The sequence below is a fragment of the Salmo salar genome, chromosome 17 (assembly GCF_965601325.2).
Source record: "Salmo salar chromosome 17, fSalSal1, whole genome shotgun sequence".
Taxonomy (NCBI): Eukaryota; Metazoa; Chordata; class Actinopteri; order Salmoniformes; family Salmonidae; genus Salmo; species Salmo salar.
This window is the reverse complement of record NC_138307.1, coordinates 13,554,659-13,580,595: the sequence shown is the minus strand read 5'-3', so window position 1 is coordinate 13,580,595 and position 25,937 is coordinate 13,554,659. Positions and strand designations below refer to the sequence as shown.

At 44.3% G+C, this 25,937-nt stretch overlaps 4 protein-coding genes across 6 annotated transcripts in view; all 4 read right to left on the bottom strand.

The window, feature by feature from the left end:
* The window catches only part of LOC106575363 (ubiquitin carboxyl-terminal hydrolase 40), a 54,842-nt gene extending 53,071 nt beyond the window's left edge, over positions 1 to 1,771 (bottom strand). For both annotated transcript variants that reach the window (XM_014151846.3, XM_014151847.3), the window contains exons 1-4: positions 986 to 1,771; positions 836 to 903; positions 625 to 738; positions 312 to 476 (exon numbers count right to left, since the gene is read on the bottom strand). In XM_014151846.3, coding sequence (XP_014007321.3) covers positions 312 to 476; positions 625 to 738; positions 836 to 903; positions 986 to 1,178 — 540 coding nt within the window. In that variant the 5' untranslated portion in view covers positions 1,179 to 1,771. The remainder of the gene's footprint in view (positions 1 to 311; positions 477 to 624; positions 739 to 835; positions 904 to 985) is intronic.
* A 6,736-nt stretch (positions 1,772 to 8,507) lies between these two features.
* smo3b (Small ubiquitin-related modifier 3-A) lies at positions 8,508 to 11,349 on the bottom strand. Its single transcript, NM_001165296.1, is given in 4 exon segments — positions 8,508 to 9,689; positions 9,946 to 10,017; positions 10,197 to 10,325; positions 11,225 to 11,349. Coding segments are annotated over 4 exon segments (285 nt in total). The 5' UTR covers positions 11,246 to 11,349; the 3' UTR covers positions 8,508 to 9,626.
* Positions 11,350 to 12,646: 1,297 nt separating this feature from the next.
* LOC106575362 (pituitary tumor-transforming gene 1 protein-interacting protein) lies at positions 12,647 to 19,261 on the bottom strand. Its single transcript, XM_014151845.3, has 7 exons — positions 18,692 to 19,261; positions 17,777 to 17,829; positions 16,484 to 16,592; positions 16,308 to 16,410; positions 14,775 to 14,840; positions 14,269 to 14,315; positions 12,647 to 14,129 (listed from the first exon to the last, which is right to left on the bottom strand). Exons 1-7 carry the CDS (start codon positions 18,795 to 18,797, stop codon positions 14,092 to 14,094), a joined length of 522 nt encoding a protein of 173 aa, XP_014007320.1. The 5' UTR covers positions 18,798 to 19,261; the 3' UTR covers positions 12,647 to 14,091.
* Positions 19,262 to 19,352: 91 nt separating this feature from the next.
* The window catches only part of LOC106575406 (unconventional myosin-X), an 89,601-nt gene continuing 83,016 nt past the window's right edge, over positions 19,353 to 25,937 (bottom strand). For both annotated transcript variants that reach the window (XM_082963471.1, XM_082963470.1), the window contains 7 exons: positions 25,661 to 25,868; positions 24,762 to 24,898; positions 24,487 to 24,607; positions 23,994 to 24,311; positions 23,569 to 23,745; positions 23,154 to 23,345; positions 19,353 to 22,467 (listed from right to left, as the gene is read on the bottom strand). In XM_082963471.1, coding sequence (XP_082819597.1) covers positions 22,363 to 22,467; positions 23,154 to 23,345; positions 23,569 to 23,745; positions 23,994 to 24,311; positions 24,487 to 24,607; positions 24,762 to 24,898; positions 25,661 to 25,868 — 1,258 coding nt within the window. In that variant the 3' untranslated portion in view covers positions 19,353 to 22,362. The remainder of the gene's footprint in view (positions 22,468 to 23,153; positions 23,346 to 23,568; positions 23,746 to 23,993; positions 24,312 to 24,486; positions 24,608 to 24,761; positions 24,899 to 25,660; positions 25,869 to 25,937) is intronic.

The following is a 25,937-nucleotide window of genomic DNA, read 5'->3' as shown; positions in this document are numbered from 1 at the left end:
CCTGTTTTGTGTTGCTACCATGTCGTGCTGCTGCCATGTTGTGTTGCTATCATGTTGTGTTGCTATCATGTTGTTGGCATGTGTTGCTACCATGCTGTGTTGTCATGTGCTGCTGCCATGCTGTTGTTGTCTCAGCGCTCTCTTTATGTAGTGTTGTCTCTTGTCGTGATGTGTGTTTTGTCCTATATTTTTAATCCCAGACCCCGTCCCCGCAGGATACCTTTTTTTGCCTTTTGGTAGGCCATCATTATGAATAACAATTTGTCCTTAACTGACTTGCCTAGTTCAATAAAGGTTAAATAAATAAAAACCTGTCTCTGGCTGATGTTACCACACTCTTTGCAGAGAATGCTGTTGACAGTGGTGCCATGGTAGAGGCGCTGGATGAACGCACTGCCGCTGGTGTCCACCAGGGAGTGCTCTAGGGCACTGAACAGAATCCTGTTCAACTCCTGCACATCATGTTGCCTGCTCTCCTACGGGAGAGAGATGAGAGAGAGTGGTAAGCAAAATACTGTAGGAGAAAGCGATGTAGCATTATATAAAGCAAGCCTAATTCTCTAGTTTAGTGCCTGCGTCACACACACCGCCATTCATACACATGCTCGTGTTCACACACACTACCTCGCTGTTGTTCCATCCGAAGCTGTCAGTGAGATCAGCAGTAGAGGCACTCTGTTGGTCCACCAAGAGTAGACGAGCAAACAGCCTCTGGAGCTCCAATGGAATAACCCTGACCTGAGGGACAGAGTTAATGTACTATTCAAACACACCAATACAAATAAAGACATTCACACAGTGAGGAACACAGACACTCACATGGTTGGTTCTTTACCTTGGCCTCTGGTTTGTCTTTGTCCTCCAGGCAGCCCAATTCCTTTGGACCCAGACTGAACAGCTCCTCTACACACACATACACACACACTATTTCAAATACAGTATGAACCAACGACAGAACACCATGTGACCTGACTTGACCTCTCACCTCTGAACTCCGGGGTGAAAAGCAGGGTCTGGAGCAGGGAGTTGAGGTAGCACGTCCCTCCCTGGTTTTTAATCCCACTGAGGTTCACTCTTCCCCGGGGTGGAGGTGGCTCCCCTTCCCCCTTTACAACTCTACCTCCGGAGGGAGCCAAAGAATATCCCTCCCCCTGTTCCTCGAAAAGACTCCCAAACATGGCTGGGCATGCGTCTGTGTTTCTCTTTCTCTGTCCTGTGAAACGCACCTTCAGGGGACTGAATTGAATGTCTAATTGTGTTCACGATCGCGTAGCTAGCTAACTAATAACTCCTCTTGCTATCTCATCTTGGTCTTGCCTAGCTCTCTGTTGATAGTAGTGGGACTGACTCTGAAATAAGACGACTTTACAGGGGTAAACATAGCTATGAATAGAAAAATTGTGTGTTCCCGTATTGTGCTCGAGGTATAGCTATTATTGTAGTGGTTAACAAACAAGCTATACAATCATTGCCTTTACAACACGAGTTAATTTAGTGTGAACTGAGTTTACAACAGCTAAATTCTGACCGGCGACAGACAGCTGTCCTACCTGGCTATCTGACTCGTTAGCTATCAAGCAAAACGTGTTTCAGCGTTCCTGACGCAAATAGAGCTTTAACTCCAGAAATATCCTGATGCTTTTTTGTAAAGTTATACTCGAAGCCAAACTCTGTCTACATTCCTCTGTTTTAAATAAGAGAAAAAACGAAAAAACGTAAATAACAACACCATTGATGAACAGTGCGCAGCCATAATGTCCAAAGGGAAGAGTGGGGCATTGTGGTAGTTGTAGTGTCGTTTTAAAATCACAGGTTGGCACTTCGGCTGAATAAACTACATGTCCACCAAGTCTTCTCTTCGATTTTGCAAGTGCATCAAGCCTCTTGTAGTTTTTACAACATGGCTTGTCTGTCATCCAGTGGATGTCTCAAACACACACAACAGATATATCTGAACTGAAATGTGATGTATTTTCTGCTGGTATTCTTAAAGAAGGTTCATACGTGGCTACAAACCTGCTGGTCTTTTAACCACCTGTTCAGTTTTTGTGTAAAAGCACTGACACAAGCCACACATTTTAAAGGGATACTTTGGGATTTTGGCAATGAAGCCCTTTATCTACTTCCCAAGGGTCAGATGAACTCATGGATACCATGTGTTAAGAATTCCCTGTCGGTGACTATTAGCACCTCACAACCCTTAGCAAACTCCCCTCCCCTCCCCATCCACCACAACCAGAAACTGAGAGTGTAGGGGGAACCATAAACCTGCCTCTAAAACTCTGACCTGTGCCTTGATAGGTTGCTAGGGAGGTTACTAGGGGGCAGGACATCTACCCATCCTCTTGACACTGCAGGTCACACAATACTTGCAGTCTCCCTCAAGCAGCGGCAGAGAGCAACATCTGTCTCTGCCGATCAACAACTGGACTCACTCATATCTCTGGTCTTGTGGGATGGTGTTGGTATTGTTCTTCATAGCTAGTTGTTGTTGTTGTTGCGTTATGTATAGCTTGTAACCTGTAAACATGTTCAGGGATTATATGCTATTTATACAGACCTTTATTACTGTTATTATGCTCTTGTGTTATCTTATGTACAGTATATTCATTGCCTTTCATCTCCTTCAACAGAACTACTGCCATTCCACTACCCTTCCCACTTTTCATCCCCATGTTCATCTTCCTCAGTGTGTTTAAAGTTCCTGTGTGTTAACTCTTGGGCAGCTTTATTCCCCTCTAACCGGGGACGGTGTCAGTGAGTTACAAACCAGTAAAATACCTTGAGCCAGATCACTCTCTTTCACTCTGCATCCAGTAGTTAGAAGTTAGAAGTAGTTTCACGACCCAATGCTAACTAGCGTTAGCACAATGACTGGAAGTCTATGGTATCTACTAGCATGCTAGCAGTTACCATAGACTACCAGTCATTGCGCTAACGCTAGTTGGCAACTTCCTTCAACTGCACGCAGAGACATAGAAATGGTCACCTTGAGTTCATCTGACTCTGGGGAAGTAGATAAAGGGCTAGTTAAATAAAGATTAAATAAATGTAAAAATGGCCAAAATCCTGAAGTATCTCTTTAAGGTTTCTGGAAGTTGGTTCAAGTGGTGAACAGCTTTTACTGAAAATGCAGATTGGGCAAAAGCTGTGGAACTCTACAGTTTCCATTCACTGCTCCCCTAGTATGGGACCCTATAAAATCATTCTGAAACAATATTCTTACATAAGCAGTAGAATTTGCAGTAAGACACAAATGAAAAAATGTATTTTTTACACATTTCTATTACATCAATAAATTATTTTCACAAAATGATAGTCAACTAATGTGAGTATATTGTGTCACGTGTAAGTGTGTTTTCAGACGGAAGATTTTGGAGAGAGGTGTTGTGGCGCTGGAGTAGATCAGATAGGACCCCCCCTGGAAGTAAAGAATTCCCAGTCGCTGCATCCGATGGTGGGAAGCCGATGAATGGGAACAAAGCCCTCGTATCCCTGCCACCTGCACACATCCATATCACGTTCAAGTTCATCAAAACACAAATCGTGATAATGATGAGTATATAACATATCACCATAATGTTTGTAAATTCACAATATATCATCCATTCAATTATAGCACCATGAGCAATTCTAGTGTATTCATGTGAATACCTGTAGGTAATGCTGTTCAGAGAGTGAGACTCTCCGTCAAAGGAGTTAGCAATGACCATGCAACTCTCCTCTCCTACTGTGAAGAACTCCCAGTCAACAGCACTGAGAGGGGAGACAGATGAGAGAAATGAGAAAGGGAAGGAAGGGAGAGGAGAGGTCGGGGATATTTGCACCTGTATAAAGGTGCATGTGTTCCTGTATGTGACTATGTCCTGAAAACGCAGGAACAGCTGAGAGCTCATGTCCAGCTCGTAGATGGTCGAGTTGATGGCATAGAGACCAGGGCTGTAGCCATGGAGTTGGTGCCCGTTAGCAACCACCAGGAAGACCCTGCTGCCGATCTGGAACATCTCCCAGTCTGTGGCACAGAACGTCTGAGAGAGAGAGAGACAGAGAGCAAGAGAGAAACAAAGACCATAGAATGATGCCGACATTGGAATTCCCTCCCAATCAAAGTATTTTTGTGGTTTCAGTCTGCCTGTCAGTCAACTACACCTCACATGTGGTTCCATTCAAATGTCTGATTCACTATCAGTTATCTGTCAAAGCTGGATCTAACATGCAAATTCTGCTCCGCTATACATGGTCTATTTTTGTCCTCTCTTAGTTCCGTGGTGTGGGTGGTTGTGCTATTTTAGGTTTTCTGCCAATCTCCCCCCCTCGCTCCCTTCCCCCTTGTCATCCCGCTCTCCCTTCTACTTCACCTTCATATCTCTCTCTCTCTCTCTCTCTCTCTCTCTCTCTCTCTCTCTCTCTCTCTCTCTCTCTCTCTCTCTCTCTCTCTCTCTCTCTCTCTCTCTCTCTCTCTCTCTCTCTCTCTCTCTCTCTCTCTCTCTCTCCTCTCTCTCTCTCTCTCTCTCTCTCTCTCTCTCTCTCTCTCTCTCTCTCTCTCTCTCTCTCACCTTAATAGTCTGAAACAAGCGGAAACTTCCATCCACCCAGACATAGATGACCGAGTCAACGTGAGTGGTCTGTCCATCAAACGCGTTCGCCAAAGCCAGGAAGTGGTAAGGTGACCGCGAAGGCCTCCCAGTCGTAAGTCCCAGAGGTCCGCAGGGCCTGGTGTGGTTCAAATAGCTGTGTACCACGGTCTCACTTGTAGACCACACTGTCTATGGTGTGGTTGGTATTACCTAGAGGAAGGGAGGGGGTAGGGAGAGGAAGAGATAATTGCAACTGAGTTACTAGTATTGCAACTCATCACAGGAGACTGCTAAGGGGAGGACGGCTCACAATAATGTCTGGAATGGAGTAAATGAAATGTGGTAACCATCACACAGTGGGAAGAGGCAATATAAAAAAAATTCACTGAACCTTCCCCATGTCATCGATGATGTCACTTCCTGCTGTAATGCTGCCGCAGGTGTTTCGAACCCCTGGCCCTTACCTTAGGGGCGACGAGGCTGACCTTGGTGGTGATGATGGAGAACTCTCTGGGGAAGAGGTGACAGTTGACGAGGTGCTGGGAGGACAGGAAGTCCAGGGAAGGGTGAGAACGGGACAGACGGACACCCCTCACACCCCCAGACTGGATCAGATGCACCCCCCCCCCCCCTCCCTGTTACCCCCCCTCGCCCCCTGCCCTGGGAAGAACATGGGATAGAAGGTCCAGGGGGGGCAGGTCTACGGGGAGAGAGAAAGAGTAAGAAAGTGAGAGAGAGGGGGAGAGAAAGATACAGAGATAGAGAAAGCAAGAAAAAAGAGAGGGAGTGAGAAAGTGAGGAAGAAGGGGAGAGAGAGAAAGAGGGGGGAGTGAGAGAGAGGGGGAGAGAGATAGCATTTTCTAAATAGTGGGAAACTGCTTTAGGTGGTGAGAGCAGCAAGATCGTGTGTTGTAGTTTCTTGAGTATTCATGATACCAGGTAAGGTTAGTCAGAGTTTACGGGATGGCTGGGAAATGTCTGGTAGGTTTTTGGCATGATCTGTGCATACGTGTAGAAGAGTGATCTGTGCATACGTGTAGAAGAGTGATCTGTGCATACGTGTAGAAGAGTGATCTGTACATACGTGTAGAAGAGTGATCTGTGCATGAGTGATTTGCATCAAAGTTTTGGCAAATCAAGTTAAACACGCCAAACACTCACACACACTGCTGATATCTGTCTTACTTACACACACACACACACACACACTGACACAGTGGTGGAAAAGTTACTCAATTGTCATACTTGAGTAAAAGTATAGATACATTCATAGAAAGTTACTCAAGTAAAAGTAAGTCACCAAGTAAAATAATACTTGAGTAAAGGTCTAAAAGTATTTGGTTCTAAATGTAATTGCTAAAATATACTTAAGTATGACATTTCTTATATTAAGCAAAGCAGACACCACCATTTTCTTGTTTTTAAAATGTACGGATAAACAGGGGCACACTCCAACACAGACATCATTTACAAAAGATGCATTTGTGTTTAGTGAGTCTGTCAGATCAGAGGCAGTAGGGATGACCACGTGTTCTCTTGATAAGTGTGTGAATTAGACCATTTTCCTGTCCTGCTAAGCATTCAAAATGTAACGAGTACTTTTGGGTCTCAGGGAAAATGTAAGGAGTAACTATTTGAACTAGCATCCCTACTGCATGCAAACAAGAGAAAGAAAGGGATAACGGTGTGCTTAATGCCACTTTACAGTATAACCTGAGAGAGCTGCTATCTGACAGGAAGTACAGTGTTATGTGTCACAATCAAATGTGTCCCTGGATAGGTTACAACACCCACACACACACGCAGATATTTTCATAGCGCATTTAATAGAATAGAATGTACCTCTGCATTGTCTCCATGTCTCTGCAGCTGCGTTGATGACCCTTAACCCGAGAAACGGCAGCAGAGGCAACAGCAGCATCAGAGATGACATAACAGCTTGCTCCAGCCAATCACAAGCACCGTGACTGATCCGAACCCCAATTGACGCTCATCTCCAACACGTGTGTGTGAGTATGTGTACATTTGTGTGCGCAGTGTGTCTAGAGATGGTCCTTAGAGAGTGTCCGTAGAAAGCATCATCTTCCAACAGAGCGAGTCCAGATGACAAAGTGAAGTCTGGATCTAAACTACTATACATCTGACTTCAGCCCAGGCAGACAGGCAGGCTCCTAATGAGTTAGTTCTGTCTGGTCCAACCCCTTCTCTTATTTTCCAGGCCCATGCAAATCACTAACCAGTGTGTCAATCATTTCACAGAGTAGAACGGAAGCCAAATGTGTCTCTCACATACTCTTCTGAGAGTGTGTGAGAAAGAGAGAGAGCAAGATGAATACCCAAGGTGGAGTTGGGCTATAGATACAGAAATAAAGAGCTGTACTACAAAATAACTTTACATTAGATAAACACCATAAAGAGTCCAAGTAGTGATTTTTAAAAGGAAAATACATTTGAAAACATGCATACCACCGGTGACCTCTGCTCCACCAATAGAGTACCTGATACCAGCTAAGCTATTACCATATTAACCAAGATCCCTGTTATTAGGACCTTTATTATTGTAGTAGCTGAGGAGTGAATGACTGTGTTGTGTTCCTGTGGTGAGTTTATTTACATAAGACATGTTTTCATAAAGGATTTGCTAATATTACATTCTGAGAAAATGTAATAAAAACTGTAGAGGGCAATTTGTAAGTCGCTCTGGATAAGAGTGTCTGCTAAATGACGTAAATGTAAATAGGTACAATTCCCAGGTGCAGACCCGGGAGGGTGGACTAATGTGTGTGTACGTGTGTGTATTTCAGCCATGCCCAGGCTTCAAATAGCTATTCCGATACAGATCAGGGAGAGAAATGAGGGGTGTTCACTCTTTCTGTTCTACACCTTTTACTGCTGTTTTCCTTTTCTTCAAGAGCATGTTTGTGTGCTTTGGTGGATCACTGGGCAGGAGGAAGGTGTCCTATAGAGACTGGTCTAGTGTGTTTCTCCTAGCCATGTATATTAACGGATCATGATATAACTTTCTCCCTTCTTGTATCTCTCTATCCCATCAGGCTATCAATCGAGTGTGCTTAATCTGACTGCATCAGCCAATCACAGAGCGATCTAACATCCTGACAGATGGCTGACCGCAGGCACAGGTGTAATAAAAACCAGAGGGAGATTTTCAATTGGTTTCGCTAACTCCCCTGTCCCCTCCTTTTGAAAAAGGTCAAAGGTTATCGAGAAGAAGAAACAAATGCAGTTGTATTCAATTATTTTCCTCCGCTATGACATTTACAGAACAATACCAAAATACAAGTTCGAAGTGGTAAAAATGAATTTGAATGTATATAGTTTCTAAGCAGCTTATTCAAGGGAGTGTAGTGGATTGCGGCAGAGATTTCAAGGATGTACTTGTGCTTCCTCCATGGGAGGACTTCCTCAAGGACAGAGGCAGACTCCTCCATTCACCTAATAACGAACCGACACGGTCCTCAACCACTTATCGGTTTCTGGGTCACGGAGGACGGGCTTTGGCCAAAATAAGAATCTAATCACCGCGGCCCTTGTCATGATTAAACGCTTGAACAGAAACATGCAAGCACACAAATACAGGCACTGAAGGTATTGTCCACATCTCTGCTGATAGAAAGGGAAGACGGGGAGACAGACAAGTGTATACAATAAACAGTAGCACCCCCTGTTGGTCTCTTTATGCAGCTGAGAAAACATTTCAGTGACCATACTTTGAAAGACTACTGGATAGGGTCTAACTTATATACACAATAGGTAGAACATAGACAACTATAGACAATACATTGAAGATACAATTCATGATTTGCATGTGTAACCGGCAGTCCACTGAATGAGCCCGTTTTCTCTCTCACGTTTAAAGGAGGAGCCGTGACAGGGAGCCTGAGTACCAAACTATATTTATTGTTTACAGTAGTAAAAGACGCCAAACAATGTACAAATCAGTAGAGAAACCAAACTAACACCATATGACAAAACTTGTGGGTAAAGAACATAACTGCCCCTCCCCTTATGCGCCAAGAAGACATAGCCCCTAAACACAGATCTAGGATCAGAAAACCTTACTCCCCAAAAACACTAACCATTACGGGGATGCAAATTAGATGACCCTGTATCAGTGTTTAAGGATGACTTCTCCCTCCCACCTTAAACCCCCACCCCAAAAACCGAAAGCAGATTCACTGACAGGGTTGCTGTAAGAACTGACCAGATTATGCCATATATGGAATCAGGGAATATTCCCTTTTGACTGCCCTCAAAAACTAGGGGCGCATCTCAACAGTACAAGTAGCTTCCTTGTGACAAGGGGTCTCCTCTCCTTCATTCTTGTAAAAACTGACACTAAAGAACTGGACAGGTGAAAGCTTATTCCATGGTCAGCATCCACCTGAGCCTGAATGTTCAGATCGGTGCCAAATGAAGGAGGCAACCTAAGACTTGAGATGCACCCTTGGTTTTCACCCTTGAAAAAAAACTAGGGCGCCCCCCCATGTCAAACCATTGGAAGGGTCCAGAAGCCACCCCTAACCCCTAGGCCTTTTGTAGATTTGAGGTGTTGGATAAATACAAAAACACTACACAAGTGGCTTAGGGGTTGTTTCTAGATGAAACCCCATGATTCTTAGCATTGGAAAGACCCGGAAGCTGTCCAAGACAGTTGAAGAGATCAATGTTGACTAAGACAGACATTTGAAGGGAGCCCCCCCAACCCAAAACTGCGCCAGACATCTTTTAAAATAAGAACATGGAAACACAGACGATGGGGAAGCCTCAAAGTAGAATTTGCCCCTTACCACAGATCTAGGATCATGTCATCTCCTAAACTTTACCCCATATTGGATGAGGTTAACTAATAACTGACCTTAAATCAGTGTCTAAGGGGCAAATTCATCCCACTCCCACCCCTCTGGACAAAACCGAGACAGACATCTTTTAAAAAAACAACAATGGAACACAGAAGCTGAAGAGTGACTGGAGGAGAGGAGCAGTGGGCGTGGTTTGGGTATGTCAATCACTGTAACGAGGAGGGGGGGCTTAGCAGAAACCGCCTGTCTGCTGTTGGAAAACATCTATGGTGTCTTCATCCTCCATCTCCAGCTAAAGAGAGAATTAACATGTGTGAGATGGAAGGAGGCGGGATCAAGTAAAGAGATTCCATGAGGGGGAGATGTAGTGGGAAGTACAGCGAGAAAGTAATCAAGTTCATTGAGAGCAGGTGTGCTTTAGTTGAGACAAGGATAATGGCGTCAGAGAGGCTGTGCTTTAGAGTGATTAAGAACGAGATAAGAGAATAGAGTGAGTAGAGGGCGTTTATAGAGAAGAGAGAGAGCTGCCAGTTGTCTGTGCAGTGTACCTGTGAAGGTGTGTCTGTCTCGTTGATTGGCTGTCCGTCAAACCTGAACCTGATCTGCCTTATCGAGAGCCCCTGCAGGAGAGAGAGGACACATTAGAAATACATGGAACAGATATTCCTCTAGTATTAGGAATCAGGTCAGCTCTATTGATAATATTTCTATGAGCAATGTTCAGTGTGCCCCTGCTCCAGTCTTCGCCATTGAGGCAGCAGGTAGGAGGGCAAGGTGTCTGATTGGCGACTGTGCTGACCTGACGTTCGCAGTAGGCCTTCATCAGTTTGCTGAGCGGAGTGTGTCTCTTGATTTTGAACTGAACCACAGAGCCGTCCTGACCGGCTACCTTTAAGTTAATGTGGTCGTTCTCAGTCTTCACGCCCTCCTGAAACACAACCAAACAGCAATTAAAAGATGAACAATGTAGTTATTCAGTCTTCAATGCTTCTGTCTTGGAGAGCCAAACAATTGACTTGTACAACCACTGTTAGATCTCATACGTCTCTGGTAAGATCTGGACATGGGGTAGGTAGTGTTCTTGCCCTGTGAATTAGGGTTGCTTGTGGGTAGTATTGGGTCTGGGGAATGCGCGGAACCTGAAGGCTGTGACTGAGGCAACCAGCTACTAGACCCAGGCGTTATCCATAGCAAAATCCACGTTCAGCTTGTCCTAGTACATCAAATCGAAAGAAAAATACATATCCGAATCCTGTATCAATCAGTGGTTTGGTACCATTTCGTACAGACCACTTATGAACTAGTTAGCTATACCAGGTCTTACCGGCGTCTGGCCAACGCCATGCGTGTTTACTGGCCTAAAAGACACAGTGCAGTAACTAACTAATTATGTTATTTAGACATTTCAATAAGTGGATGTCGACGAATGCATCTAAATTACTCGAATACGGCTTCCAAATGGTGTCACATTTAGTGCCGCTTTTCTTGCGGCGTTTAGCTAGCTAGTTGCTAACGTGGTATGGTTTCCACAAAGAAAAACCCGCAAACGGTATATTCAACTTCGAAATGTAAGTGGTAGTTGTTATAACAATTATATTTTCTGGTCGAAATATTTCGCATAACATCTAATAGTTTTTATATCTGATAAACTTAGATATCGTATCCGGAGGCAGCACTCCATTCATTTAACTACGAAACAAACAGTGCGCCGATTCAGAAAAAACGTGCAAACCGGGCCATTTTTTATTGCATATTTCAGGCGCTATTTGACATTACTGTTTTAATCACCTTAAATACCATCACATGTTGATAGCCGACTAGCCTTACCTTTGGTTTCTCCTCCGACATTTTGATGGGTTTTCTTTAAAGGATTTGCGGGTTAAAATGCAATTTTGGTTGTGTTTTCGTTTGCACCTCTTTAAGCTATATGCTCTTCTCCTCCGCAAACACGGGAACGCGCTTTGGTCTCTCGTTCCGCACACACTGATTGGCTTTCATGGAAACACGTGACATATTCTCTCGGGGACGCGGATGCGGGGATGCGCAATTCAGCCAAATACTCGGCCACGCGACATTAAGAACCCGCCAAAGGCAGGGCTGAGTGTGGACCTTAGTTAATCTCAAATAAATACACATTACACTCAGATCAAACTGTTTTTGTCACATCCTTCGTAAACAACAGGTGTAGACTACCATTCAATTATTACTTACGGGTCCTTTTCCAACAATGCAGAGTTATAGATGCAACATTTAAATAATGACACAAGTAATAAGTACACGGCGAATAACAATAATAAGTAAACATAAAAAATCGAACTTCGTCACATGCGCCGAATACAAGTGTAGACCTTACCGTGAAATGCGTACTTACAAGCCCGTAACCAACAGTGCAGTACAAGAAGAGTTAAGAAAAGATTTACAAAATAAACTAAACATATTATTAAAAGTAACAAAAAAATAACGAGGCTATATACAGGGCGGTACCGAGTCAACGTGTGGGGGTACAGGTTAGTCCAGGTAGGTAGGGGTGAAGTGACTGTGCATAGATAATAAACAGCGAGTAGCAGCAGTGGACAAAACAAATGGAGGGAGGGGGTGTCAATGTAAATAGTCCGGTGGCCATTTGATTAATTGTTCAGCAGTTTTACAGCTTGGGGGTAGAAACTGTTAGAGCCTGTTGGTCCTAGACTTGGCGCTCCGGTACAGCTTGCCGTGCGGTAGCAGAGAAAACAGTTTATGACTTGGGTGACTGGAGTCTCTGACAATTTTTTAACATGGCTATGTACAGGGGGTACCAGAATAATGTTGTAAAATACAAACGATATCAAGCCAAATCTTCCATCTTCATCATAATGGATAGAGAAATGGGGGTGTATGGTTTTTGATGACCAGTCGGGGGCGCTCCAACTCAACATGTAATTTCTCTTAAGAGAGAAAGGGAAGGATTGGAATGGGTAGGGATCGAGGCCTGGGTTTCCATTCCAGAAAGATTCTCTCTCTCTGTGGCTCTGGTCATAGAAAATGCTTGAATAAAGAGTATACATATCCTTGATAAAAAAAAATAGTATATTGAGATTAAGAATTTAGGATTGAGTCAGAACTGCAGGAATTCCTGTTTATTCACATCTCTTCTATTATTGAGGTTACGATCACTGGTCTGATATGGTTGTTGTAGGTTTCTCACTATGAGAAAGGAGTTGGGAGTTGATAAGGAGCTAGGAGTTGATAAGATCCAAAGAGAGACAAGTCTTACATAGTGGAAAGTTTTATTTTAGTAAAAATAGATTTGTTCAATCAACAGACAAAGGGTAGTTTATTACACAACTAGACATTAATAAAAAGTTGATTCATTTGGCCCGACAAGATTCTAACTGAAGTAGCTGGTGTCAAATGAGAAAGCTGTCACAGGTAGAAATATATTACTTAGAACTGACATTCTTTGTGTCTCATTTTACAAGGTGTGTACATTCTATATGGTAGGGTACATTTCTATCTGCAATTCTAAGCATTCAACTCTTCTGAATAGCCTCCTATTTTAAACTGCAATGTTTAGCTTTTTGGGCGACCTGACCAAATTCACATAGAAATGTGAGTTATAGATCTGTGACTCTTTGAAAGCAAGTTTAAAAAGCAGCAGATCTGTGGTATGTGCGTTATTTCTATGCTTACCGTATGGAAAATATATTTCAGCTGTTTAGATGGTAGAATGATTCTCTAAACTATACTTGCTTGTTTTGTGGCAAACTGAAATAAGGTGAACTATTAGAATTTTAGCAAGCAGGAAATGGCGGAGGGATTTCTGCACAGTGCATCATTAAGGACAATTCTGGTTTAAATTACAAAAACAATACATCTATACAAGTTTGTTTGATGGAGTACAGGTGTGCACTGGACACATTTCTGATAGATCGCCAATAAATAAATATACATAGAAAAAGGTCAACATAGATAAGGTCAACTTTTCTGGAGTGCATCTTCTCATTCAAGTAGAGCATAGGCAAGATCTCCTACAACCAAGTAGTAACCCTCAAGTACCATCATTATGAGTTTATAATACAGTAGTAGTCACAGAAGGTACATTTAAGGCTACTGCACCTGTCCACTGCTCTCACCTAGTCTGCACCGCAAGACATGTTCTGCACTGCACCACTCACCAAGCAGTGCAGAACTTGTTCTAGCTCCGTATTCATGGAAGACTGTGTTCATTACATTCAACAATGTTTAATGACCTGTGTTACATGGGAAGATAATGTTGTATATCAGGCTGTCCCAAAACTTTGATCTAAGGCCAGTTTCATGTATTCTCCTCAAAACGGTTAAAGACATTGAACGGGATCTTAAGCACTTACAAAATCGTAACATATTGTACGAATTGGAATTCGTTACATCATACGAATTGCAGGAAATATATATTTTTTTGTTGCAGGACATAACATATCATACAAAATAAGTGATGTTGTGCACAATTTTTGGCGACTCGTTTTGGCTTGTGAAACTACGGTCTGAAATTATACAAATCCTTTAAAACACCTCTAAGACTTTTATGATTAATGGTTTAGGGAAGGGTAAGATGAGCATAGAGCAGTCAATAAGGTTAACAGTCCTTAGGGGAAGGGGGAGAGGGATTGGGTTGGTTGAAAAGTCAGAGGTGAAGAGAAGGCAGGCAGTTGATAGTACAGTGTCCAAATATCAGCTCAGGAGAATTTGGAGTATGGGTTGGACCCACTGAGACCTAAAAGAAAAGAAAGAAAGGAAAAGAGGGAGAGAAGGAGTTAGAGATCATCTTTCATATCAAATTCCATCAGAGTAGTGATAGTGCTTTTCCACAGACAGCAATGGGGAAACATGTGTGCGTGTATCTCAAGTCGTACCATATTTCGTTCTGATTTCCTCATGCCTCATCTTCATCTCTGCCTTTCTGTTAACACAAAGACAACCAGCTGGTTAGACACACACTTCGTATTTTAAAGAGGACTGCACAACCTTTCAGACCAGCCAGGTAGGTAAGAAGTCATGAGTAGAGCAAAAACCGGTTTGGGCGGTTAGCTTGGCTGTGACGTATGTAAAGGTTTGTTCCAGTAATGCTTTTGTGTCACTCCGGCTGTAACTGATATGAAACTAACAAAAGAAACTTGGGGCATTGTTCTGATGGCAGTCACATTGTCAGAGACACACTAAAGTCAAATACAGCACACACAGGGCTTGACTGGGTAACGTTTACCATATCTCCCTGTGGGATTTGTTGTAGGCCAGCTGAACGAACACACACACACGTAAATACTGATACTTAGAATAACAAAACACATTCTTTAGTTGTAAATTTCTTCACATACATAGATAAATACACAGATGTTCATGTGCCATGATGACGTCTTACCTCTCTTCCTGTTTTCCCTTCATCTTATTGGTCCGTCTCTCCATCTTGGCATCGAACCTCGTAGACCTGACACACACACACACACACACACACACACACATTAGGGCGGATAAGTACTTATACATGTGCCTGGAGGTCAGTCCATGGGGTAGGTCTGTGCGTGTGTGTGTGTGAGAAGAATTACACACTTTAGTTGACCACGGCAAAGCAAACACACACTACACAGTTGAGGCCAAATATATAGGCACCCTTGCACTAAATTAATCCCTATTTCTTTAAATAGAAATTGAAAAAAAAAAAATATTGATATTGGATTTGACATTGCAGAGCCAATTTAATTTTTGCAAACCTAAGTTGAGAATTTTTATTAAGAAAATAAAGACAAATGGCAGCTCCTAAATTGGCACCCTGGAGCTAGTACTTGGTTGCACAGCCTTTGGCCAGCCTTTGGCCAACTGCAGACAGACGCTTCTTGAAGCCACCAATGAGCTTGCTGCAACTTTCTACTGGCATTTGGCCCACTTTCAGCAGCAAATTGTTCCAAAACTTAAATATTTGAGGGGTTCCCTCCAACTACTGATCTCACCATAGGTTTTGAATGTGATTCAGTTCTGGACTCTTGTCTGACTTGTGGGAGATGTGATCATGCTGTGGGGTTGCTTTTCTGCGTCTGGTACTGGGGACCTTGAACGTGTGCAAGGCATCATGAAATCAGCAGATTATCAGGTGTTCTGTTCAACCCAGTGTCCAAAAACCGGGTCTCCACTGAATGTTGTGGATCTTCCAGCAGGACAACAACCCCAAACATGAAAAAACACCCAGGAATGGTTCAAGAAGAGATGCTGGACTGTTCGGGAGTTGCCAGCCAAGAGTCCAGATTTGAATCACATCCAAAACCTACAGAGAGATATGAAAACAGCAGTTGAGGGGGGTACCCCTCAAACATAGAAGATTTAGAGCAGTTTGCTGCTGAAAAGTGGGTTACATCATTGCGTGCTACAAAACGTGTTTGTCTGCAGTTACCTTGGCCAAAGGCTGTGTAACCAAGTATTAGCTCCGGAGAGCCAATCATTTAGTCCATGCCATTTGTCTTTATTTTCTAAATTAAAATGGTCAACTTAAGTTTACAAAAATACAATTGGTTCTGCAATGTTGAAAATCTAACAAGGTGTGAAGACCAGATGTTTTTATTTGTTACATATTTGAGAAGGGGACACACACACATCATGTTTTAGTTGTATTGTTTGTATATCTTTCTATTTTAAATTACTTGTCATGTTTTGTGGACCTCAGGAAGAAACGCTTCTGCTTTGGCAAAGCTAATGGGGATCTGAATAAACAAATAAGAAATAGCGACTTATCTCAGAAAAGTACACGGGTGCCAGTATATTTGGCCGAAACTGTATATAAATACACTCAAGCAGTCAATGATAAACAATTGAAATAATAATAATACATATCATCCCAAACCGAGATGTGTTTTGGAAACAGACGACACAAATCAACAAGGTGAGTGTGTTATAAGCACTATACCCGATGTGTTCACACTTGCAGCAGCAGAAGAGGCAGACCAGGAAGGCGATGATAATGACTCCCCCCACCACCGCCATGGCGATGATCAACGACTGAAAGTTCACTGACACACACAAAATCAACATTAGTTCCTACTCCAGCCGAGGTGTGCGTGTGTGTGTGTGTGTGTTTCTTACCCCAGCAGCGTCCCCAGCGTGCATCGTTGAGGGGGCAGACGGTGTGCTGGGGGAGGATGGTGCTGACTGGGTACGTGATACACATCTTAGTCTTCTGACACCACAGGCACTGTGACACACACACACACGTCAACATAACGCAAATATATGTGGACTATGTATGGGTAAGGGGTTTCAGGATTGGCAGGGATAGAGTTCACAATGCCAAGGATGGAGGGATGCAGAGAGAGAAATAAGGGCAGAGAGAGAGAGGTGTGTGTTCAGTTTGTCCCCCAACCTGTCTGACAGGTGTGGAGGGGGCAGCTGATATGCTGATTCATTTCAGAAATGTTTTCTGGTGCACATTGTTAGACCCATGAGCAGGAGGTATAGTGAGGGAATCAGGACCAGGAAACATCTGTGACCCTGTTAGACCCATGAGCAGGAGGTATAGCGAGGGAATCAGGACCAGGAAACATCTGTGACCCTGTTAGACCCGTGAGCAGGAGGTATAGTGAGGGAATCAGGACCAGGAAACATCTGTGACCCTGTTAGACCCGTGAGCAGGAGGTATAGTGAGGGAATCAGGACCAGGAAACATCTGTGACCCTGTTAGACCCGTGAGCAGGAGGTATAGTGAGGGAATCAGGACCAGGAAACATCTGTGACCCTGTTAGACCCGTGAGCAGGAGGTATAGCGAGGGAATCAGGACCAGGAAACATCTGTGACCCTGTTAGACCCGTGAGCAGGAGGTATAGCGAGGGAATCAGGACCAGGAAACATCTGTGACCCTGTTAGACCCGTGAGCAGGAGGTATAGCGAGGGAATCAGGACCAGGAAACATCTGTGACCCTGTTAGACCCGTGAGCAGGAGGTATAGCGAGGGAATCAGGACCAGGAAACATCTGTGACCCTGTTAGACCCGTGAGCAGGAGGTATAGCGAGGGAATCAGGACCAGGAAACATCTGTGACCCTGTTAGACCCATGAGCAGGAGGTATAGCGAGGGAATCAGGACCAGGAAACATCTGTGACCCTGTTAGACCCGTGAGCAGGAGGTATAGCGAGGGAATCAGGACCAGGAAACATCTGTGACCCTGTTAGACCCGTGAGCAGGAGGTATAGTGAGGGAATCAGGACCAGGAAACATCTGTGACCCTGTTAGACCCATGAGCAGGAGGTATAGTGAGGGAATCAGGACCAGAAAACATCTGTGACCCTGTTAGACCCGTGAGCAGGAGGTATAGCGAGGGAATCAGGACCAGGAAGCCCAAAGTGTACCTGACTCGCGTGCCAGACTAATCCCAGACTCACCTTCACAATCATTAGACATTCCTCACAGCTTGTTCCATTCTTAGTCTCACACACTGAGAGGGAGGGAAGAAAACAGGTTTATGGAGGGTAAAAAACATTAATTCAGTAGTTCATAACATACTAAACAACTGCAGTTAGAGGCAGTAATAAAGCCTTCTCACTTGCAGCAAGACCCAGCCTACTGTAAATATTTCCATTTGTTGTTTGACTGTATGATTCCACAGAATTGTTTGTGTACATTGTTAGTTCTATGGCTCCAGATAAGAAAGGGAAGCCTGGTAGTCTGGTTTCTATGGGGCTACAAGGCTAAAGGATTCTTCCAAGACAGGGAACAGGTGTCTCTTTGGACACTAACTGGTTTCACCCAAACACTTAACAGTTAAATGGGCCAGCCAGTCACGATTATAGCTACTGAAATGTGTCCGAGAAGGAACTGAAAACACTCCAACGTTCCTGCTAAAAGGTTTCAGTTACACAATCATTTAGCAGAAAGCGAGAGCAACTCCCTAACAGCGAATAGACCAAATATGTTACCAATGTACCAAGACACTTGAAATTAAAGAGCCATTATCTGAATATAATAATCTACATGTTAAGGTTGATGAAAGTCTAAATTACATAATTATAAAGGAACTGAAAACAAGTCATTTTGTGTTTTACCTAAAGGCAAAGTCATGCTACAATGTGAAATCGGGGAAATTCTGGTTTCAGAGAACTCCACTAGCAGCTGTATTTTCCATGATAAATGTCATAGACTAACTAGAGCCAACATAATTAACTATAATATAATGTCATATAGATCAAAAATAATCTATAAGCGACAATAAATGAAAGGTTAACAAAAACAAAAATAATCTATAAGCTACAACAAATGAAAGGTTAAGAAAAACAACAAAAGAAATGTCACTGACTCACCTGGACTAGGTGCGGCAGTTTGCGCGAACACAGTGACTACACCGAAGAGTAGCAGAACGGCAGGTAGGCCTACTAAACTCCTCAAACCCATCATGTATTGAAACATTAAAATCCAAACTCTGACAGTAAAATATCCCGTCTATGGCGTTACTCTTGAGTTGAACAAGTTGTCTTATTTCAGTAACAACACGGAGAAATTGAGGCAACCCGTTTTAAGAAAAGAAACCCTTGAAGTGATGTTGACGCAAAAAGGTCTGTCCTCCTTTCTCCCTGTGCACGCCCAACCAATGTCAGGTGGAATTAGGGTGACCACATGTCCCAGATTGCGGGACAGTCCCGAATGTTGGCCGTTTGTCTGATGTCCCGTATTTGATCAACAAATTAAAACACCACTCGTTTACCAAAAAAGTTAGATTTGTTGCGTATTTCAGTCAGACTTCCTATTCATTTGATGACAATTGACATTTCGAACTGTCTGCCAGAAACATGTATTCATGTAGGCTGCACTGGCCCGCAAAAACATTCCGTTGTCCCGCATTTGTGTATTTTAAACATAGACCATTATGTGGTCACCATAGCTGAAACAGAACAATCACGTCAGCTGTGTGCGCGTGCGTAAACGGGTGGCTGCGTGCGTGCGCGTATAGAAGAGAAGACTGGACAATTTCCGATCATTTATTAAAGCATAACTTTGTAAAGCCAGTTACAAATAAAACAAGAACAACAACTATTTTCTCTCTCTTTCTCGGTTTTCTCTCAAAACAATCACAATGTTTCAATATATAATGATAATAATTAATATGAACCATAACAGATTACAGTCAGGCCCTGCTCTGGCCGCCTGCGGCTGGAAAAGGACCCCGGTATAGAGGTTGCTCATAGACACAGATCTAGGATCAGTTTACTCTTACTGTTTGGGTGTGAAATGCAAAACTGACCTTAGATCACAGGAGGTTGGTGGCACCTTAATTGGGGAGGATGGGCTTGTGGTAATGGAGCTAAATCAGTGGAATGGTATCAAATACATCAAACACATGGTTTCCACGTGTTTAATGCTATTCCTTTTGCTCAGTTCCAGCCATTATTATGAGCCTTCTTCCCCTCAGCAGCCTCCACTGCCTTAGATCAGTGTCAAGAGGCAACTTCATCTTACTCTGTGTACTAGCAGTGTGAGAGGCAGGGCCATAGAAAGAGAATACCTAGATAGGACACAGTTCCGAATTTCACTGGATTTGATGATAATTGACATTCCAACCTGTCTGCCAAAAACATGTATTCATGTAGACTGGCCTGCAAAAACGGGGTTTTTCAGTCATTCCAAATGGCCCACTGGAGCACAGGATGGAATGTTGTTCTGAGTTGGAATGTCCTTTCCAGTAATTCTGATTCTATAGACTGGTCCTCCAGGGGGCTGTGGCCCACAAGCAGTGACGACACACAGTCAGAAACCCAAAAAAAATCCCATGTTCCCAGAATTCTCATACTCCAACTATTCCCATTTCCTAGATGGATACCTCCTCAATGTGTGAACTTCTCTTCTTTCACAGAATTCCATACTGTAACCATATCCCCTCCCTCCCTCCCTCCCGCTGCAATAATTCTAACAGATAAATACACCATCCTCCACCCTCTCCCTCCCTTCCTCCCTTCCCAAACTCTTCCCCCATTTAAAATCACAACACCATTCTCTTATAAAGGTTATTCAGATACATAATACTCTTATTTCTCAACAACACACTTTCTTTGTTTTCTTCATATGGTTCCCGTCTTCCCCCGGTGGAGTAGTTAGTTAGTCACCTGCATTATGACACAGATACACACGGTAGCATTCCAAACACAGCACTGCAGGAGGGGTGATACTGGGAACGTACAGTACACTAGTCACATGACTTAAAATAGGTTCTATTCACACATGAACTGGAGAACAGTCACATAGCGTAGAAACAGAATGGGTAGAGAAGACAAGACTAGATTCCTCATGTTTTAAAAAAAAAGTACCCACCGATATGGAAACGTGAGCCAGAAGGATGATACGAAGGCTACATTTCACTAGAGCGCAGAGAAACGCATGTAGGCTACCATCCCAAACCGCCCTACCAATATGGCCGCCATGACTGACTCTACCCATTCTACATCAAGAAGTGAAACCCCTCTATATCGCTGTGATTTAGTCAGATGGCACTGCTAGTGAATAAGGGTGCGTTGGCATATTAGACATACAGCAGTGAATATCTCTGTTCATTCGCATTTAGTTTAAACATACAATAAATTAATCAAATGGCATTTATAATGGTATTTATATACAGTACAGTGACCACCAAAATCTATGTAGGGTTCCTATGAGGTGCGATACAGAAAAACGAAAAGTGTTTGATTAGTGTATGTGTGTATGTGTAGGTTGGACATGAAATGTAATATATGTGATGTTCATGGTATGTAGACATATTATAGGAGAAAGCTCTCTCAATCTCCCTTGGTTGATCTTGTAGTCGACTTTTGTCACTCTTAGCATCATTCTCTCCTCCAGACCTCTCCACACCCAAGGAGCTTCCCCCCCCAGACTGAGCCAGACAGCTACCCCTTGAAAGAGCCTCTGAGTCAGGATGATCCCGGGGAGAGGGCCCTGGATGGGCCTCCAGCCCTGGTTCTCTTGAGGGGGTTTGTATGAGGTCACTTCCTTTGACCATATGTGATGTCACTTCCTTTGACACAGGAAGTAAGTACTGTGCAGTCTGATGAAGAAGGGACCTGATTTTCCATTTGACCCCGAGATGAAAACACAAAACACAGTGAGTCCTTTATCTCAGTCACCACGGACAACAGTAGATGAACGAGAGAGTGAGTGAGAGAAAGAGAGAGGAAAGGAAGCAAGCAAGCAACAGAGAATAAATGAACACTTAACTGTAAAGAGAGTGAATTAGGCGAAATGGGACACACAGACAGAGAAAAAGAGAGTTTCATCAAATGGGGGGAGAGAGGGTAAGGAAGGAAGGAAGATATAAATAGTAACAGGCTTCATTTGATCTCTCCTAGCTGGCAGTGCGTTGGGACTGTGACTAGGGGTGTGTGGGGTGTGTTATCGGGCTTGAGAAGGGGGTGACAGAGCTTTGCGAGTGGTATGGCTTGACTGGACTATTGTGCTTGTCGTTGGTATGGGTTTGGTGCAGAGAGAACAGAGAGAGAGGGATGACAGGAGAGAGAGAGAGAGAGGAGATGGAGATACATGGGAGAGAGAGAGATTAGAGATTGATATAAAATGAGTAATAGAGATATTTAGATGAAGTAAGGTTGAGTTAGAATGTGCTTGCTGGACCTGCTGTCTGTAAGACAGTGACATGCAGGGTAACTGGGGGTTGGGAGGTGCTGGAGTTGTCCTCCCCAAAATGCGTCATATTCCATGCTCATTGTTAACGAACAGATATTTAACCCAATCCACCCAATTCCCAAGTCTAGAATAGTTAGCTGCAGTGTCCATCCCCTTTTCGCTTTGTGAAATCGGATGCCATTTTAGATCCCTCACTGTCCGCTGTTTTGTGGTTACCCCTCTCCAAGATCAGCTGACTCCACCAAAAAAACAACCGACTGACCAATCCGTGGATTGTATCCACTTCCTGTCTCTCTCTGATAGGCCTGTACTGTTGAATAGAGGGCTCTGATTGGCTGCTGGTTGATCACCTGACGAAGGCGCTGGCGACGCTGGAGACAGACATGATGCTGCAGCGTTTCTTCACCATCATGTTGATGTAGGCTTTCATGATCTTAGCAATCTCCATCACCTGCATAGAGAGAGAGAGAGAGAGAAGGAGAGAGAAAGAGAGAGAGAGGGAGAAAGAGAGAGAGAGAGAAAGAGAGGGAGAGAGGGGGAGGGAGAGAGAGGGAGAGGGAGATGGAGAGAGAGAGAGAGGGAGAGAGAAAGAGAGAGAGAGGGAGAAAGAGAGAAAGAGGGAGAGAGAAAGAGAGGGAGAGAGAGAGAGAGGGGGAGGGAGAGAGAGGGAGATGGAGAGAGAGGGAGGGAGATGGAGAGAAAGAGAGAGAGAGGGAGAGAGGGAGAGAGGGAGAGAAAGAGAGAGAGGGAAAGAGAGAGAGAGAGAGAGAGAGAGAGAGAGAGAGAGAGAAAGAGGGAGAGAGAGAGAGAGAGAGAGAGAAAGAGGGAGAGAGAGGGAGAGAGAAGGAGAGAAAGAGAGAGAGAGGGAGAGAGGGAGAGAAGAGAGAGAGAGAGAGAGAGAGAGAGAGAGAGAAAGAGTTAGAGAACATCACTGTTTGTGTAGTGTGCAGTATATTCCTGATTTATTCTTCCACTGTGTGAGGTTGTTTTTGTTGTGACTGTCTGATACATGCATGTGTGTAAGTGTGTGTGTGTGTGTGTTTCAGAGTAAGTGTGTGTGTGTGTGTGTGTTTCAGAATATGTGTGTGCGTGTTTCAGAGTAAGCGTGAGTGTGTTTCAGAATATGTGTGTGTTTACCAATGGAGTGTGGAAGAACAAATCGTTGCCGTCGACAGTGATCTGGTAGATGCAGGGTTGTGGAGCTCCAAAGAAGGTGATCTGCTCATACTGGAACGTCTGCAGAGGTTTGGGTTCCCCTCTCTTATACACAGACAGGTTGTCAGCACTCACACCCAGCCACAGGTCATGGGGAAAACCTCCTTCCTTACACTGCAGGGGAGAGAGAGGGAGGAGAAGTGGAGAGAGGAGGAGGAGGAGGAGGAGGGGAGGATGAGATAGAAGTAAAACGCAAAGGTCCACACACCACACACACACACACACACACACACACACACACACACACACACACACACACACACACACACACACACACACACACACACACACACACACACACACACACACACACACACACACACACACACACACACACCTCCACGTCGAACAGTGTAGAGCCATATCCGGGCCACTCTTTGACGATGGACATGTATTTGAGCAGAGCCTGGTGCTGGGGCAGTCCCTGTAACTTGGTCCATTTATCCAGGACATGGGCTCTGGTGGCCGATGTCTCCTCCTTCACCCACATCTCTACCTGCTGTCCCTCTTCCTCCTGGACAGGATTACAATCACATTTATCAATCAATTAACCAACAAATCAATCAATCCTAAAGCTAATCAGAGGTGATAGGGTAAGATATCTCTGTATGGAATATGCGACGCCCCAGTCAATAGAGGATAATGTGTGATTTACGAGAGGCGCCATCTCTAGGACATATTGACAACTACAGCTAGGAAAAATATTGCAATGGTGATGTCAGCATGTGCGTGTTTAATGCAAATGCATTGTGCCATCGCCACCTTCTGTTTCTTCAGCGAGCCCGTCTTAAAGCTGCGCCTCAGACTTCCATCCAGGAAGCTGGGGGTTCTCCTTCTATCCTGCCCGTCCCCCTTGACACTTCCCACCTGCCCTCCTCCTCCCTCTCCTCCTGCCGCGCCTCCCTGTTTGGTGGAATGGAAGATGCGCGAGCGGAGGCGCCCCATTGGGTAAACACTACCGAGGCTCCACCCAGCGCGGCTGGCCCCATCTCCATGGAGATACTGCAGCCGTAAAGCGGCTAGCTGCTGCAAAGTTTCCTCTGGGGCCGGGAAGTGACCACTGATCAGAGACTCATGGGCCTGAAGGAAGGAGGGAGGAGGGGGTGTCGAAAGGGGGTAGAAAGGGAGGGGGAGAGTGAGAGAGAGAGAGACATTTATTGAAATTGAGTGAGACGGAGTACGACAAGGAGTGTGTGTGTGTGTGTGTGTGTGTGTGTGTGTGTGTGTGTGTGTGTGTGTGTGTGTGTGTACTCACCTGCTCAAACATGAAGGCAAATTCCACCCCCTCCTTAGGCATGCTCTCCATGTCGAGGAAACAGTAAAGTTTAAAATAGAGTCTCCACTGTCCTTCCTCCTCCTCCTCAGTCCCTGACAGCCTGGAATACACACAGATAGGGTTAGCAACACACACACACACACACACACACACACACACACACACACACACACACACACACACACACACACACACACACACACACACACACACACACACACACACACACACACACACACACACACGTTACGTACCTCTCAAACTTGGCGAGGACGTCAGCCACTATGATCCTGCTCTCCAGAGCTCGGTCCGTCACCTTGTTGTGCTCAAACAGAGAGAACAGATTCCTACTGTCCTCCATGGCCAGGCCGCGGATCAACTTCTCTACCACCTACACACACACACACACACACACACACACACACACACACACACACACACACACACACACACACACACACACAGACACACACACACACACACACACACACACACACACACACACACACACACACACACACACACACACACACACACACACACACACACACACACACACCACACACACAAAGGAGAGATGTTACAGAGACATGTGAGTGTGTATACACTGAGTATACTAAACATTAGGACACCTTCCTAATATTGAGATGTCCTCAGAACAGCCTCAATTCATCAGGACATGGACTCTACAAGGTGTTGAAAGCGTTCCACAGGGATGCTGGCCCATGTTGATTCTAATGCTTCCCACAGTAGTGTTAAGTTGGCTGGATGTCCTTTGGGTGGTGGACCATTCTTGATACACACAGGAAACTGTTGAGTGTGAAAAACCCAGCAGCGTTGCAGTTCTTGACACAAACCGGTGCGCCTGGCACCTACTACCACACCCCGTTCAAAGGCACTTAAATATTTTGTCTTGCCCATTCACCCTCTGAATGGCACACAAACAGAATCCACGTCTCAATTGTCTTAAGGCTTAAAAAACCTTCTTTAACCTGTCTCCTCCCCTTCATCTACACTGACTGAAGTGGATTTAACAAGTGACATCAATAAGGGATCATAGCTTTCACCTGGATTCACCTGGTCAGTCTATGTCAAGGAAAGAGCAGGTGTTCTTAATGTTTTGTCCCGTCAGTGTGTGTGTGTGTGTGTGTACCTCTCCAGCGGTGGTGTGTGAATTGATGGAGATCTTGCAGGAGCCCCCTCCATGGCAGTAGACTGTAGTTGTCATCTCCTGCCTCACCAGTAGGGCCACGATCTCCTCCTGAGACGGAATAAAGTCCCTGGTCTTGGTCTTCTTCAGAGACTCATTGATAAAAGCAGAATAACGCTCAATCTCTGTGTTGGGGAAATGCTCTCGCACCCTGGGAGAACACACACAGAGACAGTCACGATACACACACACATACACACTAATACAAATCTCTACACCT